The sequence below is a fragment of the Nestor notabilis genome, unplaced genomic scaffold (assembly GCF_000696875.1).
Source record: "Nestor notabilis isolate BGI_N333 unplaced genomic scaffold, ASM69687v1 scaffold20849, whole genome shotgun sequence".
NCBI classification, from domain to species: domain Eukaryota; kingdom Metazoa; phylum Chordata; class Aves; order Psittaciformes; family Psittacidae; genus Nestor; species Nestor notabilis.
Window position 1 is genome coordinate 6,480 of NW_009944360.1, and position 1,271 is coordinate 7,750.

General features: G+C 60.0%; 1 protein-coding gene across 1 annotated transcript in view; it reads right to left on the minus strand.

Annotated features, from left to right (window-relative positions):
* Nucleotides 1-1,079, minus strand: part of UBE2Q1 (ubiquitin-conjugating enzyme E2Q family member 1) — a gene marked incomplete at its 5' end in the record, with an annotated part of 6,921 nt that extends 5,842 nt beyond the window's left edge. Inside the window, 2 exons of the mRNA XM_010022396.1 lie at nt 343-393; nt 975-1,079. Of these exons, the coding sequence (XP_010020698.1) occupies nt 343-393; nt 975-1,079 (156 nt within the window). The remainder of the gene's footprint in view (nt 1-342; nt 394-974) is intronic.
* Between the last annotated feature and the right edge of the window lie 192 nt (nt 1,080-1,271).

Below are 1,271 nucleotides of genomic sequence, written 5' to 3' on the forward strand. Positions count from 1 at the left end.
CCGTGCTCCCCAGCCAGCCCCCCTCCCCCCTGCCGTGGCAGCCCCAGGCTCAGTGTGCTCTCCGTGCGGGCAGTGCTGCTCCGGGGGACGCTGCGGGCTCAGGAGCGCAGCGGCACTAGCAGAGACGCTGCCCGAGGGGCTCCACGCTCAGCTGGCTCTGCCGGCCCCGGCGTGTGAGCACACGGCTCCCGTCCATGGCCCAGGAGCAGCCAAGTGCTGAGCCCAGTCTGGAGCCTCGGAGGCTCCTCCCAGGCACAGTCCCTGGGCCTCGCACCTTTCTGCAGGCATCTCCCTGCGCTGGGCTCTCCGGTGTACTCCCTCACACAACAAGGGGGCACTTACCTCGGGCATCTCTTCATCTTCCTCCTCAGAAGACACTTCTTCCTGTGTGCTCTGCAGGGACAAAAGGCCAGAGATGAAGATAGGACCAGGGGTGACGGGTTCAAACTGAAACAGGGGAAGTTCAGGTTAGATCTCAGGCAGAAGCTCTTCCCTGTGAGGGTGCTGAGGCGCTGGCACAGGGTGCCCAGAGAAGTGGTAGATGCTCCGTCCCTGACAGGGATCAGGGCCAGGGTGGATGAAGCCTAACACGGTCCTAGTGTGAGGTGTCCCTGTCCACGGCAGGGGGTTGGAACTGGATGATCTTACGGTCCTTTCCAACCCAAACCATTCTGGGATTCTAAGATCGTGCTCTCAGCTTCCTGAGGCAACACTCCTGCATTCCCAAACTCTCCCATTTAAACACAGAACCACGTCAAAAGCAGAGTGAAGCCAAGAGCCTTCCCAGGAAGCTGTGCATGAGCAGTTAAGCAGCTCCAAAGCCCAGCAGAGCAGGCTGGCATCTCCCAGGACAGGGATCCAGCCCAGGGAGAGGAGATCAACCCCTCAGCTGCCCCGTTCCTCCTCCATGCCTCAAAAGCAGGCTCCAGAGAGCTCCCTTTCCGAGCTTGGAAAGCCCCTTCCGAGGCACTCACCTGTTCTGCCGGCAGAGGCTGGTCCAGCATCTCCACATCTGGATGTTGGGGGAGGTTGTAGAGTTTGCACAGGTCAGAGATGATCCGCTTCAGGTGCTGCAGAAGCTGTCCAGAAAGCATACAAGGGTCAGAGAAGTGCAGAGAGCCCGAGCCCCCAGTGCTGCAGTGCCTTCCCTCACACACAAGGGAGCAAAGGCCCAGAGGCTGCCCTGCTCCGAGCTGAGTCAGGCCCCAGCATCCAAATCAAGAGCTGCTCATCCCAAAGCTAGAATCACAGAACCATAGAATGGTTTGGGT